The following is a 21,810-nucleotide window of genomic DNA, read 5'->3' on the forward strand; positions in this document are numbered from 1 at the left end:
AGCTTTACCAATGTATGTGAATACTGTGGGTGTGGTGTGGTTTAGTCAGAAATAGTCCTGGGGTTCATGTCAGGTTTGACTGAGGCAGAGGAAATCAAAGTCACTGTCAGTTATAAATTCATTCAGAATGAGGCTTTTGTTATTGAATGAGCACTTGTTGATCAAAACTAGTTTCAGATGGCGTTTCTTTATGATAGATTATGAGGACTGAGGAAGGGGATGGAAATTGAACTGATTCACGTGTCGTTTATTGTGGTAACGATGAGGGTAATGATGTATGTATGTAATACAGTCAGAAATGGGGAGAGGCAGAACAGCAGTGCAACCATGTCACAAGGGGGAGCTGGTGTGAGCAAAGGATGTGACAGTCATTATGGGCAAAGGGGAAGAAGAAGCTTCAGGAAGGCGTGTGTGTGTGTGTGTGTGTGTGTGTGTGTGTGTGTGTGTGTGTGTGATCTAGATAGTCAGTCCCATGTGACAGGGTGAACCATGCCATCAGCCGATAGCATGGTAAAACAATGTGATAGGTTTATGGGCATAGGCGCAGCAGCTTGGGGTCTTTGCGTCTTGTCACATCTGACTACCCTTCTGACCAGGTAGCCTGGGAGTGGAGTAGGAGGAGGGCCAGCAATGAGATTGTGGGTCCCAGAGGATGGTATTGGAGATGGCTGAGTTCTTAACTGAGATCGTTTTGGACTGTGTGGCTGCAGTGTCGATAAAATTGGATAAAAAAATTCCTTGGCCGGATACAATTGGGGAGAAGGGGGGGGGCACCTTTTTTCATCTGAGAGCCATTGGATAATATCCTTGAAGTTAGTAATGTCATTTATTGCTTTTAGGCAGTCCTCCCATGGCGTAGTAATATTAAACCGGTTGATTGATGTTCACAGAAAAAGTGGAAGTTAGCTATTAGCTCCGTTAGCCGTTTGCTCAATCATCTGAAGGCTGAGTCCACACGGTTCTCACCAGGAGTGCAGGGAGTCAGTGCGACAATTGATGATCGGGTAAAAGTCTATAAAACAGGCAAACCATGAAATCAGTTAAAATAATCCAAAAGGTCTCAAGGAGTTGTTAAAAGATAAAAAGTAAGCAGAGCTACAAACGGCAACTGGAACTGGAAGTCAATGTTTTCAGTCCATGGTCATGTTATCCATGACCCTAGTTTCATAATGAAAATGGGCCCAATAGCTAAATAAAAATTCATCTTGGGCTCTAAAAATTTGGACAAAATAATGGAAAGGAAAGCATGATCAAACCTCTGTTTCTAATCAATCCGTCAGCATGTTAATTTTTTAACAAAAACCATGGCGAAAAGTGTTGATCAACAATGTGAAAAAAACGCAATAATAATGTAAACTAAAACAATTTTCCTCATAGTTTTTAAGTAAATTTTGATTACATCGTTGTATCTTTCGTCAGTGAAAGTAACACTGTTCATGAAACACATTTGCTTAGACTAGACTATTTCTCCCCCCAATGTTCTTTGCCAAACCACTGGGACTACAGTTTTACTGGTAGTATTTTCTGTTATTATTAAGGGTGGGACGATACTGGGTCGAATTCTGAATCATTCAATATGGTCTTCACGGTTCAAGATGCTCCCCATTTCGCGAGATTGTGTGTTGTTAACACTAAAACAACCGCGATTTCACTCCTACCTAAAACGACCATGGGTGGTCAAAATGACCACCAGTTTTTAAACTCTATATTCTGTCAAGATAAATACCCAATTGAGATATTAATGCATTGCATATGTTAGTATGTCTGTTAGGAAACGACTGACACCAAAATTAAAATTTTAGCAACTTTAATACTCCAGCGAATTCAGAAGGCAGCCAGGAATCCGCTGCAGCCGGGATGCAAACCTGGATCGCCCACACCATGGGTAACTGCGCTAACCAGTCGACTAAAGGGTCTGACCCATTAGCCAACAGGCTAGCGAGTCTACACATCCGTGATCGTTACAATACTATTTTTCAAACAATTTAAAATTGCCGCTGTCCAACGCCTGTAAATACTGCAACGCCTTGGTGGTAGTCATGGTACGTCTGAAACGGCAGCTGTACCCAGACAGGTTGAAAATAATACCTGGAAGAGGAAACAAAAAACAGAAAACACATTGCTAATCTAACAAACGTAACAAGGCCTAAAAAACATGAAATGTAAAAAAAGAACTGAATGTTGTGAAGGAAATGACGCGAACACACGTCATAAATAGTGGCATGACGTGCAAATTACGTGCGGTCATTTTGACCGCTCGTGGTCATTTTAGGTAGATTTTATCTTAACTTTTTTTGTGCAGTTGATGTAAAACTCATTTCAATGCAAATATATTCAATTTTAAGAGCATTCAGGGAGCAACAGGTCTGTATCTTTTTTCACCCCCACAAAGTTATTAAACTTTGAAAATCTAAAACGGTCAAAGTGACCGCCTTGGTCGTTCTAGTAGTTTTTAAAGTTTTAAAGTAAAGCAATTGTGTTACACAGGAAGAAAAGATCACACAAAATTTCGTTGGAACGTTTGCACTTGCATTACGTTTGAATGCGTGCCTTTAATAATGCCAAAATGTTGGGCCTAATTCTTAAAATAAATGAAAAATAGAGAACTGCAATGGTGTGTTGTCTCATGCTTACCAAGGCATCCACTGTATCGTATTGAATCAAAATCGTGAGCCCTGAATCGTGAGACGTATCTGAACCGTGAGATTTATGAATCATCCCACCTCTAGTTATTACAGAAAGTGTTGCAAACGGTCGATAACCTTAATTCTTTTTGTTTCTGCTCTCCCATGATAACAACATTATTACACAATCCAAAGAGCCTCTTGACGATGACAGTTACTGATCACCTCTGTGTGTTCAGGATTATTGCAGAAAAGCCCAAGGAAGTGCTTTTCACTCTGCAGAAGAGGTACATCCAGTGTTGGAGCAAAGATTGCTCCGAGGTGGGGTGTGTCAACATCAAGGAACTTGCGGAGAGCATGTGTCGCTATGACCTGGACGACATGGACCTCTACTGGCTTCACGTGCTCAACACGGAGCTAAACCATATGGGTAAGGTTTATGTTGAGTTTAAAACTGTACATAAAATCTATTATTAATTATTGCCCTAACTGGAAGAGCCCTGCTGCTGTTGCTCTGACAGGGGATTTCTGTTTTCTTTCCATTTCCCAGGTGATGGGCCTGTTGACGAGCTGACAATGGAGCGAGCCATGGAGGCCCTGGAGAGGCAATGCCATGACAACATGAACCACGCCATAGAGACTGTGGAAGGGCTGGGAATTGAATATGATGAGGATGTCATCTGTGATGTGTGTCGGTCCCCTGACAGTGAAGAGGGAAATGACATGGTGTTCTGTGACAAGTGCAACATCTGTGTACACCAGGTGTGTACCCATGGACTTTACCACAAAAAAACAACACAATCAATAGTAAATGCACTTGTTGTTTGCCAGATAGAAACAGACTGGAGAAACTCCTCACTGATGGAAATATAACTGGACATTTTTTAAATCAACTTTCAGTGACAAATCCGAGTGATAATATCAAAGATTATGATAGAGTATATTTCACCAACAAGGAATGAGTTGGGTTAGGATGTTGAGGAATTGGTCAGTGGCTACTTGGCCACTTACAATAGGTTTGTCCAAAATGTGTCGATACATTTTCAAATTACCTAGTGATTAGGGGTAGGACGATATGAAAATTTCATGTCACAATTATCCTGGCCAAAATAATTGAGATTCACAATATTATTCCGATTATGGTCAAAATATGCTTAAAACTCTTTTAAAATGGTAGTAAAGCTTACTGGACTCACTTTGCCTTACACTTTGTTAAGAAACAAATATTTTTAATGCATCACAGATAGGACATCTTTTTTTAATGAACATCATTTTTAGTGAGAAAAAAAAACAAGGACAGATTCAGGCCTTGACCACATGTATATTAATATTTTTAGAGGGATATTTTCCCCCTCCATTTTAAAAAAAAATCTAAATTTTAATGACCTAAAACACCGTTTGTATGTTGATGAGAGACCAAAATGTAAAGCAGGGGTTGGCAACCTTTTGGATCTCCTGTAAATGGTAAATGGACTGCATTTTATGTAGCGCTTTTCTAGTCTACCGACCACTCAAAGCACTTTACAGTGTATGCTTCACATTCACCCATTCATACATTGATGGCGTACGCTGCCATGCGAGGTGCCTACCTGCTCATCTCGAGCAGTTAAGGGTTCAGTGTTTTGCTCAGAGTATCAGGGGCGCTTTGACACACTCTCCGCAGGAGCCGGAGATTGATCCAGCGACCTTCCGATTACTAGACGACCCACTCTACCTCCTGAGCCATGCTGCCCCAGCCATGCCCTCCCATGCCACTTTAAAAGTTAAAAAAAAAATCGCAGACCCGAGTGGCAGTTCATAATGAGCATTTATCTATTTATTTACTGCTACTGCTCGTCTCCCCATCTAGATTCTGCATTCCCTAAGATCTGCGCTACACACACACACACACACACACACACACACACACACACACACACACACACACACACACACACACATTATTTGTGCAAATATATGAAAATTCCTAGGGCACAAAAAATTATTCAGTCTTACTGATTTAGTGCGACCCTTGTTTGTCGCAATATCTGGTAACCACTGCTAGACGTAGCACATCATTTACATCCACACTCTCGTCAAGAGCTATGCTGAATACAGACACATCTTCAATGAAAGAGTTTGCTGGTGCCTTATGTTTTCAGCCATGTCAAGTCAATCATTATTTGTATATAGTCCAATATCAGAAATTACAAATTTGTCTCAGGGAGCTTTACAGTAATACAACATCCTGTCCTTAGATCCTCGCATTGGTTAAGGAACAACTCCCTAAAAAAACCCTTTAACTGGGAGAAAAAATAAGAAGAAACTTCAGGGAGAGCCAACAGAGGAGGGATCTGTCTCCCAAGATGGAAAGATGTGCAATGGATGTTGTGTGTACAGAATAAAACATAATTTAAAGAATACAACATTGAAAGAGGATAACAGAATTATAATGGAATTATAAGATATATGAAGAATAAGAGGAGGTTGCCAAGCAGTGTCCAGACGCCACCGGAACAGCCTAGGACCTGAGCCACGTGACTACCATCACCATGTAGACCTGACAGGAGGACAGACTACACATGCACACAGGGAAAACTTACATCACACCATTCACATATATAGAAGAAGAGACAAGAAAAGACATTAACCACACATCGGTGTGAGAGATGGATATAACATTGAAACAGGATAACAATATATCTTTATGTTTCTAATATATTTTTAATATAGCTTATACGTATTTATAAGGTATATTAAAAATGTGATGAAGAGGATGCCACGCAGTTTCCAGCTGGCAACCACTATCACCATGGAGACCTGGGAGTGGGCAGACTACATGTGCACACAGGGGAGACTCACATTACACCATTCACATACACAGGAGAAAAAACAGAAGACATCATTCAGAGAGAGAGAAAAGACATGAGAGAAGAGAACAATTTGCAATAGTCAATAATCTACTCCATAATCTTGTTGGCAAAACAGTGCTTGGTAAATTCATTGAAACAGAAACCAACCCCCCATGCAGTACAGGTCATGAAGTACTCAATTTAAAGACAATTATTTGTAGGTTAAGAAAAAAAGATGAGTTTTAAGTTTGGATTTAAAGGACTTAACAGACTGATTGTGTGACAGCAACAGGCAGGTTATTCCACAAGAACAGGGCCCGATAGGAAAAGGCCCTACCACCAGCTGACTTCTTTTTAACTTTGGGTACACACAGGAGCCTTGTATTTTGAGTGTGGAGAGCTCGAGATAGAATGTACAGTTTAAGAAGATCAGACCGGTATGATGGTGCAAGCCCATTTAGGATTTTATAAGTCAGCAGAAGCACCTTGAAGTCTGATCCAACATGGATAGGAAGCCAATGAGGGGAGGCAAGAATGGTGTAATATGGTCAAATTTTCTAGTTGTAGTTAGATTCTAGTTGCAGCATTTTGAACCATCTGAAGACTTTTAGTACTAGCATGTGGCAGACCTGAAAACAACATTACAGTAATCAAGTCTGGAAGAAACAAATGTATGTCTTATAGTCTCTACGTCAGCAATGGACAGGAACAACCAAGTTTTAGGTATGTTACATAAGTGAAAAAAGGTAGTCTTGGTGGTGATTTCTTTAATGTGCTTATCAAAGGAAAGGCTGGGTTCAAACGTAACGCCAAGATTTTTGGCTGCCACACTTTGTGATATCGCTGAGTTGTCAATTGTTATTGTTACTTGATCAAATTGGTGTCTGTGTCTAGCAGGGCCAATGACGGGCATCCAAGTTTTATCTGAATTTAAAAGTAGGAAATTCAGTGACATCCAATTTTTCACAACAACTAAGTAGGCCTCTAAATTAGTCTTTTGAGTATGATCATCAGCCCTTATGAGGACATGTTGCTGAGTATCATCCGCATAGCAATGGAAATTTACTCCATGACTGCATATAATTTGACCAAGAGGTGAAATATAAAGAGAGAAAAGTAGAGGGCCAAGAACTGAGCCCTGAGGTACGCCATATTTAACGTCAGAGGATTTTGATGTAATATTATAGCAAACACACTGTCTTCTTCCAGATAAGTAGGACTTAAGCCAAGAGAGAGTTAAGCAAGAGACACCAAAATTACAATTTATTCTAATGGTATAAAGTGATCAGTGGTGTCAAAGGTTGCCCTGAGGTCCAATAGTAGAAGCACAGAGGTGGAATCAGAGTCCATAGCTGGTAGAAGATTGTATACCACTCTGGTTAGAACAATTTCAGTGGAATGACAGGCACTGAAAGCCGATTGGAAAGCTTCATATAGTTGTCTTCTATATGGGTTGAAAGTTGTTGATACCCAACTCTAACTCGATCTAGTACTTTAGAAAAGAAATGGAAGATTAGAGACTGGTTGATAGTTCTTAATAGAACTGAGATCAAGGTGTGGATTCTTAAGTAGAGGTTTGACCAAAGCTGTCTTAAAACTGCAGGGAACAATGCCAGTAGAAAGTGATAAATTAACAATGTCCAGCATTGTAGGTCCCAGGAAAGGCCAGAGGTCTTTTAGAAGTTTTGCTGGTAAAGGGTCAAGTAGGCAAGTAGTTGGTTTAGAAGCTGACACGAGCATAGTCAAAAGTATCAAGAGAGATAGTTCCAAAAGCTGTAATAACAGGGACTACCAGTGACTCATTGTATAGATATTGCTCTGCCCTTGCTAACATGTAGTGTCCAGCCTGCTAGCTTGGCAGACAGATAACAGGTTCCCAAGAAAGACTCAGATTCAGGAGGAGTTCCATTTAAAACCTTTACTTAAGAAGATCTGTAAAATAAAATAAACATACAAATAAAATACATGTCAATTTCATATAAAAACTCATAATAGGCTAATACATCCACTATTTGTACACACAACCATGTAAAGATGAAACAAACTGAGTACAAATCAATGCGTTTAGCTTCAGGCTAACTAATTCATAAAGACATTTAAATTAAAAGAATAAAATCAAAACGTAATGCAAGGTTTACAACTTTGCAAAAATCAAGATGCAAGGTTTGCAGTTTAGCAGAAACCAATGGTAGACGTAAACGTTTAATATGGATTTAAAAATAGAATAGAATAGACGTTGGCCCAGTGGTTAGCGCTGTTGCCTCACAGCAAGAAGGTCCTGGGTTCGAACCCCAAGCCATCCAAGGCAGGTCCTTTCTGTGTGGAGTTTGCATGTTCTCCCCGTGTGTGCGTGGGTTTCCTCCAGGCACTCCAGTTTCCTCCCATCATCAAAAAAAAGACATGCGCGTTAGGGTTAATACTCCTGTCTGTGCCCCTGACCAAGGCAATAGGAAAAATTACTGGAGTTGGTCCCTGGGTGCTGCATGGCAGCTGCCCACTGCTCCTAGCTACAGAGCAAGGATGGGTTAAATGCAGAGAATAAATTTAATTGTATGTATGTACAAAATGACTAATAAAGAGTATTCTATTCTGTTCTTCTTACATTACAACTTACATTGCCGCGCTAACGGTTAGCTTTGGGCTAACTTACATTGCAATTCCCCATGACATGCTAGCGGTTAGCATAAGGCTACATATTAACTACAGAACCGGACTTTCTCTTATTATTACTGATTTTTATTAAGTGTGTCTGTAAACATTTATGAGAGAACGCAAGGCAACTTTATTTATATGGCACATTTTATACACAAGGCAGACTCAATGTGCTTCCCATAAAGAAAATAAAAATGAATAAAAATTTTTTAAAAAAGATTTTTTTTTTTTGGATTCCACTCCCCCTTTTTTCCCTCCCGAATTGTACCTGTCCAATTACCCCACTCTTCCGAGCCGTCCCGGTTGCTGCCCCATCCCATCTGCTAATCCAGGGAGGGCTGCAGACTACCACATGCCTCCTCCGATACATGTGGCGTCGCCAGCCACTTCTTGTTCACCTGACAGTGAGGAGTTTTGCCAGGGGGACGTAGCGTGTGGGAGGATCACACTATTCCCCCCAGTTCCCCCTCCCCAAACAGGCGCCCCGACCAGAGGAGGCACTAGTGCAGGAACCAGGATACATGCCCACATCCGGCTTCCCACCCACAGACACGGCCAGCTGTGTCTGTAGGGGCGCCCAACCAAGCTGGAGGTAACACGGGGATTCAACCCTGTGATCTCTGTTGGTAAGCAACAGAATAGACCGCTACGCTACCTGGACACCCTCTAAATAAAGGATTTAACAACTAATTCCTAAAAAGATGTTTAAATTAAAGAATAAAATCAAAATGTAATGCAAGGTTTACAGCTTTGCCAAAGTCAAAGTGCAAGGTTTGCAATTTAGCAGAAACCAATGGTAGAGATAAACATTGTTAATATGGATTTAAAAGTAGTCAGTGCTGGAGCAAGCCAATAATCTTACAGAATTTTATTCCAGCTATTAGTTGCATTGTAGACATCAAAAGACATGCATGTTAGGGCCAACACTCCTGTCCGTACCCCTGACCAAGGCAAGGCAGGGCAAGGCAAATTTATCAATATAGCACATCTCCGCAACAAGGCAATTCAAAATGCTCCACACAAAACACAAAAGGCATCAAGAGAAGCAATATAAGGCAACACATAGAAAAACTCAAAAATCAATAAAAAGAGTAAAAGTTACAGTGAGTTACAGTAGCAAGATGAAAATCAAAAGCTTCAAGCCTTATTCAACAAAAGGCAGTGGCAAAGAGGAAAGTCTTCAGCCTAGATTTAAAAGAACTGATAGTTATAGCAGACCTGCAGTTTTAAGGGAGAAAGAGGCGGATATTAGACAACCTACTTTATTGCTCCTGCCATTGTCAGTTCTTGATCTAAAGCAAAAAATAAAGCTAGCTAGCTGTTTTTACCACTGTAATGCAGCGTTCATCGGCAGAACAGAGGGAGGGGGTAGGAGGTGTATGATAGACCATGTCAACTGTGTGCGCTCTCTTGCTGTCAAAAACAATGGAGTATTTTGAGACTAATTAATTATTTCCTATTTTAAATCGAATTGTTTGTTTAGTTCACCATTAGGTTATATTTTATATTAATTTTTTTTATCAAAAATAGTATTAAACAAAATATTTTTTTAATGAATTGCTCCACATGTCCATGTTAATAGCCTCACGTACCACCGTGGGCACACGTGCCATAGATTGCCAACCCCTGACATAGAGGAAAATGTATTTTTTGTAATAGTGTTGACAAGGCATCAGATTCTTGCCTACACCCAGCAGGTAACCACAATGACAAGTTGCTTTCCTACGGCCAACAAAACCTCCTCCACTGTCATACTTGTCGTCACAATGGGCTCTGGCGGAACTGTCCGGATCCCATAACAGATTGACAGGTGGCGTCTCGCAGGATGCCATTCCTCCGCAAAACAACAAGCAAAAAATGGCAGGACAGTCACCAATCAGCCAGCAAACAGAACAAACACTTAACTGATCATGCAGAAATGACAGATGGAAAAAAAGGAGGGGAAAAAAATCTCCAAAGTTAGAAACAGTACAGTCATAAACATGCCGTAAACCGTTACATGCCATAACCTGTTAACGCTCACGCATGCGCGACTCACATCTACCGCTGTGATCAGGTAGTGACAACTTCCAGAACTCCCAACATGCAGTGCAGTGAGACAGAGAGCAAGCTAGACAGCTTTTTGAAGTTACTCGTGTCAAGATATTCACTATTATCCCCATTTGCAATTATCCCGATAAAAGAAATTCATCATGATCAACTTTTCGTAGTGTTTTTTTATCATAATCCGTGATAAAATCCTATATCGTCCCATCCCTACTAGTGATTTACCACTGTTTTCTAACCTGCTGCTCTTTACCCACAGGCCTGCTATGGCATAGTCAAAGTACCTATTGGAAACTGGCTGTGCAGGACATGTGTACTTGGCATTGACCCACAGTGCCTTCTGTGCCCCAAAAAGGGTGGTGCAATGAAGGCTACACGAGCAGGAACTAAGTGGGCACATGTGAGCTGTGCCCTGTGGATACCAGAGGTAAATAAAATAATGCCTTGTTCTTGATCTCTGTGATTGGTTCTACAATAAGAATTATAGCAGCATGGCAGCGTTGTCCCTTTACCACAAGGCCTGGGTTGAAGCAACTTACCTAAGTTCTTGAGCAAGAGAGTAAATCCATAAAAGCTCTGTGGGCTGTTTTTGTGGTCTGACCTTGCTCTGGATGAGGGAGTACAAAAATAGTCTCTGGCTGTAATAATATCTATAATATGTATAATATATCAGTAATATCTCGGTGAATATGAAATAATAATTTTTGTGTCTTGGGCTATGCTGTAGGTGAGCATTGCTTGTCCAGAGAGAATGGAGCCCATCACCAAGGTATCCCACATTCCACCCAGCCGCTGGTCTCTCATTTGCAGTCTCTGCAAAGTGAAGATAGGTGCATGCATCCAGGTGAGTGTGTATGTCAGACAGCGCAGTCACTCACCATGACAAGCTGTAGGGAACATTACACATCTTTCTTTAAAGTGTGCTGATTAGGATTACTGTGAATCATTGACATCTTCGACTATGTTGATTATGTAAATGGTTTGATTTGCATATCAATGTATCGATGTGTCATTTTTTGCAAGGACTTTTATATCAAGTACTAATAAATACATTAAACATTTGTATTAACCATATTTACTTTCTACTATGTTGCCTCAAACCATCTGTTAATAAGCTCTGCATTGCTGGCAATGGCATCGAGTACAGCCATTTGGTTTTTGAGCACATGCATGACAGTGGCAGCTCTGAACTCGAACTCTGAATGTGAAAATGAAGTTCTGTCCAGAAATACCAGAGCCAAATAGGATTCCCAACTCTTTGGAGTCCTCATGCTACACTTTCGTGTTCCATAGACCTCAGTTCAAACTCGTGTGGAAAACGTGGAAAGGGATCCACATCCGTCTGCGAAGAATTCTCATCTGTTTCATATCAAAATTTAACCTTGGTGAACTTTGACCCACGCATTCATATGATGTAAATTCACTTGACCAATATTGATCCTTGACATAACTATGAGTGATGATTGCTCTCTGTGCTGTTAACAAAGCGTGGTCAGAAGCTCTTCCTCTATGAAGACATATCCTCATATAGACATGCATATACCAATAATTCTTGTGGGGAGCGAAGCGATTTTTGGTTGCATCAATGGTAATGTGACTGCCCCTTCACTCATGTCGAGGAAAAGGTGTAGATTAATGGCAATCCTACATCGTTTGGAAACTAAACTGACATTGAGACAAAGGCCAAAAACGTACTTTATTTTAATTGTGCTGAACATATGCAAAACGGTTGCCACCCAAGTGGCATTGTTCACATGCATTGTTCACATACTTGTCTGCATCCTTTTTGTCTGACTGGAGGCTTAAAAGATGTATGCGCTAGGGGGCAGCTAAGGCACAATTTCTGATAGCTTCTATTTTGATGTCTCTGCCCACAATCTGTGATGTTCATATTATGTCAATGGACCTAAACTAGTGGTTACATCCTGCCCCCCCCCCCCCATGGCTTGTGTGGGTATTGGACCTTGCGGACATGTAACATTAATTTTGGAGGATGTGCAAAGCTCAGTTAGCATTCACCAGGCATGCCATAGTTAACCAGCTGACAATGAAGGGGTTAGTTCTAAAAAGTCATTTTGGCATCAGTCATCTTTACCTGCCATAATAGCACAGCTATAAACTCAGATATGGTTTGGATGCTTTAAAGTAGGGCTAGGCGATATTGACAATCAGATCTCACATTTTTGACTGAATACCTCAATAGATAAAGTGACAATATTTTGGGGACAGCTGTCAGTACGTTCATAAGATATTTAAACACAAGATTTTTTTAATATAAAGATAATTGGTATTATGATAACCAGGCAGGTAGAGGCATTCATTACCCATCTGACTCAGCTAAAAAAAAATGCAATAAATTCAGAAAATGGTATCACTGTACTGTAATCCAGCCTCTAAGAGTGGGGAATGACAACTTTGTTATATCATGATAACCAGAATTCCAGATTATATGTAGTCTCGTATCACAATATCTACAGCTGCTACCCGCTGCCACAGCGGATCATCAATTTCCATCTCTTCCTGTCCTCTGCATCTTTCTCTGTTAGGCCAGCCGCCTGCATGTCTTCCCTCACTAAAATTGACTTGGCTTGACTTGACTACATAAACCTCCTCTTTGGTCTTCCTCTTTTCTTCTCCCTGACAGCTCCATATTCAGCATCCTTCTCCCAATATACCCAGCATTTCTCTTCCGCGCATGTCCAAACCATCTCAGTCTTGCCTGTCTTGCTTTGTCTCCAAACTGTCCAACCTGAGCTGTCCCTCTAATATACTCGTTCCTAATCCTGTCCTTCTTCGTCACTGCAAATGAAAATCTTGGCATCTTCAACACTGCCACCTCCGGCTCCATCTCCTGTCTTTTTGTCAGTGCCACTGTCTCCAAACCATATAACGTAGCTGGTCTCACTACCATCTTGTAAACCTTCCCTTTAACTCTTGCTAGTACCCTTCTGTCGCAAATCAATCCTGACACTCTTCTCCACCCACTCCATACTGCCTGCACTCTCTTCTTCACCTTTCTCCCACACTCCCCATTACGTTGAACAGTTGACCCCATGTATTCAAACTCGTACACGTTCGTCACCTCTACTCTTTGCATCCTCACCATTCCACTGTCCTCCCTCTCGTTCACGTATATGTATTCTGTCTTGCTCCTACTGACTTTCATTCCTCTTCTCTCCAGTGCATACCTCCACTTCTCCAGGTTCTCCTCAACCTGCACCCTACTCTCGCTACAGATCACAATGTCATCCGTGAGCATCATAGTCCATGGAGACTCCTGCCTGAATTCGTCCGTCAACCTGTCCATCACCATTGCAAACAAGAAAGGGCTCAAATCCGATCCTTGATGTAATCTCACCTCCACCTTGAACCCATCTGTCATTCCAACCACACAACTCACCACTATCTCACTGCCCTCATACATATCCTGCACCACTCCTATATACTTCTCCGCCACTCCCGACTTCCTCATACAATACCACACATCCCTCTCTCGGCACCCTGTCATATGCTTTCTCTAAACCCACAAAGACACAATGTAACTCCTTCTGACCTTCTCTATACCTCTCCGTCAACGTTCTCAGAGCAAACATCACATCTATGGTGCTCTTTCTTGGCATGAAACCATACTGCTGCTCGCTAATCATCACCTCTCCTCTTAACCTATTGCTTCCACTATTCTTTCCCATAACTTCATGCTGTGACTGATCAACTTTTACCTCTGTAGTTGCTACAGTTCTGCACATCACCCTTATTCTTAAAAATCAGTACCAGTATGCTGCTTCTCCACTCCTCAGGCATCCTCTCACTTTCCAAGATTTTGTTAACACTAGAACAACCGGGATTTCATTCCTACCTAAAATGACCATGTGCGGTCAAAATGAAGGCCAGTTTTTAAACTCTATATTCTGTCAAGATAAATACCCAATTGAGATATTAATGCATTGCATATGTTAGTATGTCTGTTAGGAAACGACTGACACCAAAATTAACATTTTAACAACTTTAATACTATTATTAAACAATTTAAACTTCAGATAGACATGGTCGAACTTGTAATAGCAAAATTGAAAAAGTGAAAATATTACCTGAAAAACAAAATGGAAAACACATATTGCTAATCTAACAAACATAACAAGGCCTATAAAACATGAAATTTAAAAAAAGAACTGAAAATAACCATTGAAACAGTTCCAAACAATGACCGGAACTTAAAAACTACTAGAACAACCATGGGCCGTCAAAATGCTGCCCACAGTTTTTAAACTCTATATTCTGTCAAGATAAATACCCAATTGAGATATTAATGCATTGCATATGTTAGTATGTCTGTTAAGAAATGACTGACACCAAAATTAACATTTTAACAACTTCAATACTATTTTTCAAACAATTTAAAATGGCCGCTGTCCAACGCCTGTAAATACTGCAACGCCTCAGTGGTAGTCATAGTGTGTCTGAAACGACGTCTGTAACCAGACATGTTGGCAGTAATCAAAAATCAAGTTTAGACTATTACTCTGCACTGGAGAACGCAAGTGTGTTTCTAGGACAAAGCAGTGAACTTTGCGAAGCAAATGATGCGACCCACACACGTCATAAATAGTGACGCGCAAATTACGAGCTGTCTTTTTGATGGTTCATGGTCATTTTAGGTAGATCTTATAATAACTTCTTCTTTTTTTTGCAATTGATCCGAAACTCATTTTAATGCAAATATATGCAATTTTAGAAGCATTCAGGGAGCGGCAGATCTGTCTTTTTTTCCCTCACAAAGTTTGGAAACCCAAAACCATCAAAATGACAGCCTTGATCGTTCTAGTATTAAACAATCTAGTTATAAACTCCACTTCCATCTCTCCTAAACATCTCCATGCCTCCACAGGTATGTCCTCTGGACCAACCGCCTTTCCAGTCTTCATCCTCTTCATAGCTTCCCTCACTTCCTCCTTGCTAATCCACTGAACTTCCTGTTTCACTATCCTCACATCATCCAACCTTCTCTCTCTCATTTTCTTCATTCATCAGGCCCTCAAAGTACTCCTTCCACCCTCTCAACACACTCTGCTCGCTTGTCAGCACATTTCCACCTCTATCCTTGATCGCCTAACCTGCTGCACATCCATCCCAGCTCGGTCCCTCTGTCCAACCAAATGGTACAAGTCCTTTTCTCCTTTATTAGTGTCTAACCTCTCATACAACTCACCATACGCCTTTTCCTTTGCCACCTCTCTTCGCTTTACGCTGTATCTCCTTGTACTTCTGTCTGCTACGTTCACATCTCTGACTATCCCACTTCTTCTTTGCCAACCTCTTCCTCTGTATACTTGGCTGTACTTCCTCATTCCACCACCATGTCTCCTTATCTCCCTTTCTCTGTCCTGATGACACACCAAGTATCTTCCCAGCATCTCATATCACAATATAAAGATTATTATTGTCATATTGCTCAGATCTACTTTTAAGTGCTGTTGAACCTTAATGGTACCTTGGGTTGTGTAGTTAGTGGTTCTCCCTAGTCAATCATTGCATGGTAAATCAGCACAGGTCTCAAAATCACACTGCTAGCAAGTGAACAATGAAAAAGCAGATTTTGCTAATGTATAGAAAAAAATAGTAGGTTCCCACTTTTGGGAAAGTGAAAGATGTTTTTTCTTTTTTTTTTAAGCTTTGCGTTTGAACAAGTGATATGCTGTAATACAACTGGAGGAAACTTATGCCAGTGGAGTGAAGAAAATGGTACCATTGCCAAAAATTTAAAATTGGCAAAAAGCAGGGCATGACTAGATTCTGCTACAAAACGAGTTTCCCACTTTTTTTCACCTTTTACATTATTGGTAAACATTTTATTTACTTCATTCCATCGGTATAAGTTTCCTCAAACCAGATTTCGATTTAACACTCCACTCCAAATAGTGTTCAAGTTCAACAGGGACAACATGTAATCATTATCATTATAATGATGTTTATTATTATTACAGAGGCTAAGTGGGAGCTCCCCCACTAAATGATAGCGTCGGGTATTGGCCATCACACAAGGTGATGATCGGACTATGAATACTGAGTGCAGACGTTTTTTGTTTTTACAATCCAATAACTAAACGATAGCGTCAGGTATCGGCCATCACACAAGGTGATGATCGGGCTATGAATGCGGAGTACAGAAGTTTTTTTGCTTTTTTTTTTAAACAATCCAATAGTGAATGGTGAATGCTGTGGTCAGTGCTAAAAACTTTTTTTTCTGTGGCAGTGTGACATTGCCGCACATTTAAGAGGCGATGACATGGTGGAGTGCTTTCCATTAACGGCAAATATATTGTCGATGTTATTGAATCCAATGTTGGTTGGTTTTTGTTGGTCATAGCTGTAATTCAGATGGTTGTTTATAAATTAGGCTATAGTTGTCTGCCTAAGTACAGGTTGTTGTCTCTCTCTCTCTCTCTCTCTCTCATTACGGTATTCACCGTTTACTCTTGCTTTGTGTGTGTTTGTGTTTGTGTGTGTGTGTGTGTGTGTGTGTCTGTCTATCTGTCTGTCTGTGGTTAAAGTAATACTGTCAACTTGTAGCCGCATGTCCTGTTTGTTATCCAAAGTGGCTTGCCTATGGCATAAGATGTGCTGTTTACCCACATACCACAAAGTTCTTGCGGATTGGAGCCGCATCGACTTGGCGACCTTTGACCCAAAACATCCAAAGTCTGGGATTTCTTCCAACTAACAAAAGAGCTTCTACAACTGATAGTGTTTTGTGATTAGTTATAGTTAATATTAATTTAGTCACTTGGAAAAAAAACAAAACAAGTAAAATTAAGTAAATGTTCAATTGTGTGTGTGTGTGTGGGGGGGGGGGGTTGATGGAAAAATAATCATTTAGATGCATCGATTAATTGATAGAATAATCGATAGATCAGTTACTTAAATAATCATTAGTAGTAGCTCTAGTGCTGAGATATGTTCATATTCGAGAACACTGCTACATTAGAGCAACAGTACCAACTAAAAATCTTCTGATTCACAGTGCTCTGTGAAGAACTGCACCACACCTTTCCATGTGACGTGTGCCTTCGAGCACAGCTTGGAAATGAAGACCATTCTAGATGAAGGAGATGAGGTCAAGTTCAAGTCGTACTGCCTCAAGCACAGCAAATCCAAGATGGGAGAGCCTGGTCTGAGCCCAGCTCGCCCTAAACCCACAAGTGAGACTGAGAAGGTGGGCCAGCGGGCACAAAGGTTACTGGAGCTTGAAGAGGAGTTTCATACTCTAATACAGCCTGGGGAGCTGGCACAGAGCCTGGGACTCACTGAGCATCTGATGGACTTCATCTACCAGTACTGGAAACTGAAGCGGAAAAGCAACTTCAACAAAGCTCTGCTGCCCCCTAAAGAGGAGGAGGACAATCTGTTGCTGCAGCCTCAGGAGGATAGCATCCACACACGCATGCGCATGTTCATGCACCTCCGACAGGATCTGGAGAGGGTGGGTGCATGTGTAATATACAATAATAGTTTTGACATTTGGTCTTTGATATTTTGATGCTCTACTGTTTTTATCTAGTTTTGAAAGAGCAAGTCTCAAAGTTGTTTTTATTTTCTCATTTTCACTATCTGTGGACTTTCTGAGCTTAAAGTGGGACATCTAAAATACACAACTGATGCATTATCTGCTCTTTGTCACATGTGTCAGAAATTGTGCATTGTGGGAATGTTGACTTTTGAGGCTTGAGTATTGGCGTGACTGAACTCTCTGAGCCTTAATATATTGCCTTAATTTCGAACAAAGGAAATTATTTAAAAATATACCATGGTCCAAAGTCTCATAAATGAATACTATTGGGGAAAATATAGTTTGCCAGTTGGAAAATGGATTTGTCATCATAGAAAAGAGCTTTAAAGGAAGATCTCATTTACATCTGAGAAGTGGACGAAATCCTGCTAACTTGTAAAATGTTAAAAGTAGTCCTTGTCAGTGACCATGTTTAAATCTGTCTTTAAATCTTGCAGGTAAGAAACTTGTGTTACATGGTGAGTCGGAGGGAGAAGCTGAAACTTTCCCAGAGTAAAGCCCAAGAGCAGATGTTCAACTTACATGTGATGCTAATGAACCAGGAAATCTCTGCTGGTGAGCCATATGTTCTGTTGCACTTTTGTCAGTCTCTGTCTCATGGCAAGTACTCATGCCAACTATAATGGAGATTTTTTTGAGTGTTGTGCTTGTTCAGTTTTCTTTTGTTTATTTGTTTGTGTTTTTTGTGGGTTTGCTTTTTGTTGAATGTTAAAGATATTCTGTGTTCTCTGAAGGTCTTCCTGCCTCATTCCCTATGGAGAGTATGCTGTTCCGTCCTCCACCAAGGATAACACTAAAGCTGAAGATGCCAAAAGTGTCAAACCTGGGAAATGGGAAGACCAGTTCCAAATCTGGGAATGGGCCCCTCTGTCCAGATAACAGTGGGAATGTTCACGAACACACTGGAGGAGGGTTGGGTCAGGGGAAGCCTCAGCTCCAAGGTCGAGGCAGGAAAGGGGAGTGCCACAATGGCCTGCTGTCTTCCTCAAGCTTCTCCCATAGAGAGGGCAGCACAATGTTGCCCATCAAACCAACTGGTAAACCCTTAGCTCTACATGCTGCCCTTCATGGCCACTCATCTAATGGTAATGGAAAATTTGAACAAGACCGTGGACATGTTACCAAAGCTAATGGCCTAATGGAAAAGTTTGTTACCCAAAAGGATAGTTCTTGCCAAACCCCAAACGATAAGGGCTCCTCAAATGAGGTGTTGGGCAGGGGGAGCCAATCTGGCAACTTTCGTAAGTCTGCCATGGAGCACTTCAGCAGGTCATTCAAAGACGCTACTGTCAGCCTGGTACGGACTACAGAGGACATGCAGCTCTCAGATAAAATGTCCCGCAAGGGCTCAGCCAAAGAGAAGCTGTGGCCCAAGTCCGGGTCTGAACACCAACCAAGCAACAAGCAGTCTTACCAAGAGAATGATGGCTACTGCCCTGACCTGGAGCTCAGTGACTCAGAACCAGAGACAAAAGGGAGGTACCCAAGGCAGGTGCGAATAACACAGCCAGAGGGCCCAGTGGGTGACCACCGTAAAGCAGGCAGTCGGGGGAAACAAGTCCAGGGCTCCAGAAACTTGGTCCAGAGGTGACGTCTAGTTGTACATTTCACCCACTGCCATAACTTTCTCAATTCCCCTCTGGCAGTCTTCCTAAGTGCCAGGACATCCCTCTGAACACATCACTCTCACTCTGGGCCCAGTCTGTCAGGTGCTAATAATCAGTGGGACATGCTCTCAGGGACCCAAGCCAGGCCTTGAGGCTGACGGTGCTGTGTACAGAGACCTGATGTAGGTATTATATCCCAGATCATCGCTGAAAGAGGGTTCCTATGTCATCACTATTGAGCTTGGTTTGAGAGGAGCAAACCTGTACTGTCTTCTGAGATTAACACACTTTTTTGTCTTTCTTCAGTAACATTACATTTGTAACCTGCATATATTTATGATAAACTGTCGCCTTCTAAACATAGGTTAAACTTGGCTTTCACTAGAATTGTACATATTCTTTTAGGATGATATTTGATTTGGGATGTAAATAATTGGTGTAACTGAATCATGAAAGTTGAATTCTACTGATGCTTTGAACGTGAACTCAAACGTGGAATTTATGGTTCCTGTACAATGTGTCCATGTGTAGCCATAACTTAAAACTCTGGCATGTAAGATGGAAAACTTGTAGTGAATTTTAGCGTCTTCTGAATGTATGCTGTCTGTCGCAGTTAGCCTGTTTCCTAGGTGTGATAATGGTCTAACTATTAACGACTTCTTAAGTCATATGTCTTCCTTTTTTTACAGGTCTGCCATTTGTCAAGCATGGGAGTATTTGAAAAGAAAAACTTGTTTTTATGTAGGAATACAAAATCACTGTATTGGTCCTCTATCAAGTTGTCTACATTATAACGGTCATCTCTTGCTTTGCCAAGAGCATGTGATCTAAGGCATTCAAGTTCTTGTCCCAACAGAAAAAAAGTCAGGTTATTGGCCAGCATAATTGCATTCCAGATGTGTGTTATACAAAAGTTAAGTACTATAAATACTGATCAAGAATCTCTGATTAAGTAATACAACTATTTTGAACACGAACTCAAGAGAGAAGCCTGTCTCAGATCAGTAGATGACAGGTCCCATTTTATTCATAGGCCCTGAATCCAATGCCAGATAGTTTAAATTTAGATTGCAAAAGTTTTTGAATGCACATTGTAAATTTTCCAGTTGTTGGAGTCACTACATGGAGATTAAATTACCTGGTGTAACAGTCCACAATGTATTATGTGAACTGATCAACAGTATGTGTATTGCCATCTCAATGCCAGCATTCTGACAAGAACACTTTACATGAAGTTTTTTTAAGTGCTATTTCACTTTGCTACATTTCATTTCCACCACATATCGACACACGACTTGCTGAGCAGTCAACCTCACATCGGATGCCCTTTGAATATTCAATCTTGCAGCTGTCTTGAGGCTTTTCTCTCTGCTCTCATGTATGATTCCAAACAAAGAGAATTGCGTCTTGGAAAAACAACACAGCATACAAAATAAATCCAATATCTGTTGCCTAACTTGAATTTACTTGTAGGAGAATTGTGAAAATTACAAGTATTTTTAGGCCAGTTAGTTGGGGATGCAAATAGTATCACTGCTGATATCATTGACAGCCAAAACTAATCACTGTCTTGATGCAACCATAGGTGTACATGGGCCAAAAATTACAAATATGCCAAAGTGTAATATCGCTTTAATTGCTGACATACGAATCTAACTAATCTATGAGTACATGCTTCTTACTGTGTTGTTAAGCTCGGGTTGGGTGAGTTGGAATCAAGTTTAATATTCGCTGCACTTAGTTGGGCGTCACATTCCCCCCGTGCAGCATTAAGGAATACAGTGACGTATTCATTTATGTCCAATGAGACTCCAACATGACTTTTTTTTTATTGTGTTGTCTAAATCTGCCAGCAGAAATTACAAACACTACGAATATATGTGGATTGTAAACTGCAAAAGAGGTGCATACTTTTAGTGTAACACATTTTACAATAAAACAAGGACTTATGTATTTTCACATACTTTTATGTTTTTCCTTTTGGAAAGTATGTTTCTAAATAAATCCTGGAAATACACTGAGACTTTTTTGGTCACAGTCTGATTTTATGACTGGTTATTATATCCCAGATGGTGTAATGGCATGAAACTTTTAAGAGTGTTGTATTGTGAAATTACTTATTAATTTGTCCTAGTGGGTTAGTTGGTATGAAAAGGTGTTTGCTCACATCTGCCACTAAACTCAAGTTAACCAGGATTAGCTACAGTAGATGGCAGCATTACCACATTAGAGTACGTAAAACCACAGAGCCCATAGTTGGATTGCAAGTGAACTTGACCAGTGGATGGTTCCTCTGCTCTTTTTTGCTGTGTGTCTCTGTTTGCTTAACAGAGACACACAACCTCAGCGATTTGAGCAAGACTGCAGTAAGTAAATCAGGGGAAACTCAATGAATCTTAATTTACTTCTAGACAGGAAGGTGGGCCTATATGCAGTAGTTGTTCCACAATGTAGACTCAATCATTTAGAGCCTAAAAGATCCCCCA

At 40.7% G+C, this 21,810-nt stretch overlaps 1 protein-coding gene across 2 annotated transcripts in view; it reads left to right on the forward strand.

Moving 5' to 3' along the window:
* Positions 1–21,347, forward strand: part of jade3 (jade family PHD finger 3) — a 36,038-nt gene extending 14,691 nt beyond the window's left edge. For both annotated transcript variants that reach the window (XM_056276143.1, XM_056276142.1), the window contains exons 6-12: positions 2,864–3,054; positions 3,175–3,386; positions 10,413–10,580; positions 10,881–10,997; positions 17,172–17,630; positions 18,155–18,272; positions 18,452–21,347. In XM_056276143.1, coding sequence (XP_056132118.1) covers positions 2,864–3,054; positions 3,175–3,386; positions 10,413–10,580; positions 10,881–10,997; positions 17,172–17,630; positions 18,155–18,272; positions 18,452–19,308 — 2,122 coding nt within the window. In that variant the 3' untranslated portion in view covers positions 19,309–21,347. The remainder of the gene's footprint in view (positions 1–2,863; positions 3,055–3,174; positions 3,387–10,412; positions 10,581–10,880; positions 10,998–17,171; positions 17,631–18,154; positions 18,273–18,451) is intronic.
* Positions 21,348–21,810: the final 463 nt, after the last annotated feature.

This window comes from Lampris incognitus, chromosome 3 (assembly GCF_029633865.1).
Source record: "Lampris incognitus isolate fLamInc1 chromosome 3, fLamInc1.hap2, whole genome shotgun sequence".
In the NCBI taxonomy this organism is placed as follows: domain Eukaryota; kingdom Metazoa; phylum Chordata; class Actinopteri; order Lampriformes; family Lampridae; genus Lampris; species Lampris incognitus.